Source organism: Solenopsis invicta, chromosome 8 (genome assembly GCF_016802725.1).
Source record: "Solenopsis invicta isolate M01_SB chromosome 8, UNIL_Sinv_3.0, whole genome shotgun sequence".
Lineage (NCBI taxonomy): Eukaryota > Metazoa > Arthropoda > Insecta > Hymenoptera > Formicidae > Solenopsis > Solenopsis invicta.
The window spans coordinates 22,735,601-22,739,423 of NC_052671.1; the positions used below are offsets into that span (position 1 = coordinate 22,735,601).

General features: G+C 45.9%; 1 protein-coding gene across 1 annotated transcript; it reads left to right on the forward strand.

Moving 5' to 3' along the window:
• Positions 1-604: 604 nt before the first annotated feature.
• LOC105208245 lies at positions 605-3,383 on the forward strand. Its single transcript, XM_039453176.1, has 2 exons — positions 605-1,204; positions 1,437-3,383. Exons 1-2 carry the CDS (start codon positions 605-607, stop codon positions 3,381-3,383), a joined length of 2,547 nt encoding a protein of 848 aa, XP_039309110.1.
• Positions 3,384-3,823: the final 440 nt, after the last annotated feature.

The following is a 3,823-nucleotide window of genomic DNA, read 5'->3' on the forward strand; positions in this document are numbered from 1 at the left end:
ATCATCAGGATTAGAGGACGCTTCATCCACTGTACATGGATTTCACGTCTCTCGGGATGTAGATCTTTACGATCTTATGCGTCAGTTCTGGACATTCCAGGAAATACCGTTGAGTACAACCTCTCACCTCTCATTAGAGGAACAAGAATGCGAAAATTATTTCACAACCACACATTCTAGGGATCAACAAGGTCGTTATATCGTTAAGCTTCCCTTCAAGAAGTCCGTAAATCTTTTGGGAGATTCGTATGCCAGGGCGTCAAAGTTACTTACAAAATTAATTGATCGATTTAAACAGAACAAGGAGTACTTTAGAGATTATTCGGCCTTTATTTCTGAATACGAAGAGTTACAACACATGCGACTCGTTGATGAGGATCTAAGATCACCTCCTCATACATTTTATCTTCCACATCATGGAGTCTGGAAGGAATAAAGTCTCACGACAAAATTGAGAGTCGTGTTCAATGGTTCCAGCTCTACTACAACCGGATATTCTTTGAACGACATTCTACATACGGGATCTAAGTTGCAAAGCGATATTTTTGACGTCCTGATTTGGTTTCGTCTGTTTCGTTATGTCTTCACTACCGACGTGGAGAAAATGTTCAGACAAATCAAGGTTCATCCTGATCATTGGGCTTTTCAACGAATACTGTGGCAGGATGCTGACAAGGGCCGTCGCACATATGAGTTAACAACGGTGACCTACGGACTAGCTTGTGCTCCTTACCTTTCTCTACGAGTCTTTATTCAACTATTACGGGACGAAGGATCGAAATATCCTCTAGCGGTTCCGGTTTTGGAGAAGGGAAGATATGTAGACGATATCTTTGGTGGAGCGGATTCGATCGAAGAGGCTAAGGAAATCTCTCAGCAATTGATAGGGATTTGCATGGCGGGCGGCTTTAAATTACGGAAGTGGATAAGCAACCATCCACTGGTGATCGATTCTATCCCGGAGGATAATCGATTGAAGACTACAACTATCAATATTAGTAGTGATCTTAGCATTCACACGCTCGGATTGTGCTGGCAACCAGCTACAGATTCCTTTCACTTCTCTGTGAATATACCTGAATCTAAAACGCTCACGAAAAGAACAATATTATCGCATATTGCGAAGCTATATGACCCACTTGGTTTATTGTCTCCTATTATCATTACCGCCAAGATCATTATTCAGGAGTTATGGACATTAAAGGTGGAATAGGATGACCCTTTGCCTGATCCCGCAAGAAAAAGATGGCTGGATTTTGCCGAAAGCCTAACAGGTTTACATCAACTTATATTCCCTCGTTGGGTACATTATACGACTATCTACCCGATGGAAATTCATGGCTTCTGCGATGCATCGCATCAAGCAATTGCTGCCGCTGTGTACATCAGAGCGACTAATACGCAAGGGGTTTTAAACCGCTCTCTTAACATCAAAGACAAAAGTAGCTCCGTTAAAGAAGCTCACCATTCCTCGCTTGGAGTTGTCTGGAGCTTGTCTATTGACTAGACTTGTATCCTATGTACTCAGAGTTTTTACCTCCTCTAATGTGCCTATCGTTCTGTGGACTGATTCGTCCATTACATATACATGGATAAATAATCATCCTTCTCGCTGGAAGGAATTTGTGCAGAACCGAGTCTCCTTTGTTCAAAATACTCTTCCTCAAGCAAGGTGGAGATTCGTACCGGGGACTGAAAATCCTGCCGATCTAGCAACCAGAGGACTGACTCCTGTTCAGCTCTCAGAACTGACCACATGGTGGACAGATCCACCTTGGCTATTGCAATCACCGGAAAAGTGGCCGGTCATGCCATCAACCATCAAGCGACGCGAGATTCCTGAAGAAAGACCCGCTAAAGCAAACACAGTGAGAAAACGCCTAGAACTGTGGGAGCTGGTATACAGGTTTCATGACCTCACCAAGCTTCTTCGTGTCACCGCTTTATGTCTCCGAGCCGCCTCTCACTTTAAGAGAGATCCTCATATAAATACGTCACGTATCGCTACTGTTAAGGAGGTAGAAACATCCAGGGTTTTCTGGGTCCAGCGTATCCAGAGAGTCTACTGCCAGTCAGAGATTGATACACTATCTAAGGAAGAAGTCTTACCAAAGAGCAGTGCCTTGTTACGACTTAGTCCATTCCTGGACGGTCGCGGTCTGCTGCGAGTAGGAGGAAGGTTGCAACAATCCCTACTTAATTATTCAGAGCAACATCCACTGATCATTCCAAAGAAGTCGCCACTGACCGATTTATTAATAGCCGACGCTCATGCTAAGACACTACACGGTGGTACTCAGATTACCTTATCCTACATAAGGAAAACTTATTGGATCGTTGGGGGCCGAGTTCCTGTGAAGACATTTATCCTTAGGTGCGTCACATGCGCACGATTTCGACAAGAAAGGGCACGACAGTTGATGGGACAGCTTCCGATAGAAAGGGTAACTCCTTCTCGACCTTTCACTCACACCGGAATTGACTACGCCGGCCCTTTTACAGTAAAAACATGGAAAGGGAAAAACACAGGAACGTATAAGGCATACATTGCGCTCTTCGTATGCTATTCATCATCTGCTGTCCACCTTGAGCTTGTGACAGACTATACTGCGGATACGTTCATAGCAGCATTTAAGAGATTTACCGCACGGCGAGGGATATGTACGACGCTCTCGAGCGATTGCGGTACCAATCTCAAGGGTGCTAATTCTGAGCTACGGCGGTTATTCACTCAGGCCACCAAAGAATCAGATAGGTTAGCCATACTATTGGCTAAGGATGGAACTGAGTGGAAGTTTAATCCACCGGCCGCTCCACACTTTGGAGGTAAATGGGAGGCAGGAGTCAAATCGGTGAAATTTCACCTGAATAGAGTAGTGGGAAACGCCTTACTCACATACGAAGAGTTCATTACTCTATTGACACAAATAGAGGCAGTACTCAACTCGAGGCCGCTGTCACCTCTAAGTGAAGACCCTGAAGACCTGGCTCCACTCACACCAGGACACCTGCTGATGGGCTGTGCACCTACCGTCATTCCTGAGCCCTCTATTGAGTTGACTAAGACATCGCACCTTTCCAGATGGCAGTTGATTCGACAGATGTTAGAGAGTTTCTGGACTAGGTGGTCCAAGGAATGCCTGCAGAGGTATTACGCGAGATACAAGTGGAACAAACCAACTCCATCTTTGAGAGAAGGCACTCTAGTTTTAGTGGTGGACGAGCGGTATCCTCCCTCAAAATGGCCTCTCGGGCGTATCATACAGGTGCACCCTGGTAAGGACGGTCTGACACGTGTCGTAACGGTTCGTACTCAGACTTCAACACTGAAGCGACCTGTTACGAAAATCTGTCCACTCCCAGTTATACACGAGACGCTTTAATCTGTTCGTTAATCATATTAACGAAGGCGGGCGGTATGTTCAAACTTCCCGCGTGTGCCGCGTGTTGCGCGTGCAGTTGCACGTTGGTATGCTAATATGGCTGCGCTAGGCGCTTGACGTGTGGAGGTTGGCAACACTCCCTTCTTCGTCCGTTGTCCGACGAGACATGCGTGCACGTGCTAGACATTCTGCGCCATTGTACGAAGTTTGTTGATTTCGAGTCATTTTTGTGTATTTGGAAGTGTTCGTTTGATTTGAGGAGATCATTCGATTTGCTCTAAGCATTGTATTTGGTTTTCTTGCCGTTCGGGCGGAGAGAGAGCGACTGCCGTTCGGGCGGAGAGAGAGCGATCGCCGTTCGGGCGGAGAGAGAGAGAAGGTTCTATTCACAGACTAGAGAACACACGGTTCTCCTCGCAGATTTTACATCTCGTTGTTTC

Bases quoted from the DNA above. Each gene is read 5' to 3' on its own strand.
- LOC105208245 (XM_039453176.1), top strand. From the start codon at position 605: ATGTTCAGACAAATCAAGGTTCATCCTGATCATTGGGCTTTTCAACGA. The intron at 1,205-1,436 runs GTGGAATAGGAT...TTAACATCAAAG, and splicing joins AGGAGTTATGGACATTAAAG to ACAAAAGTAGCTCCGTTAAA.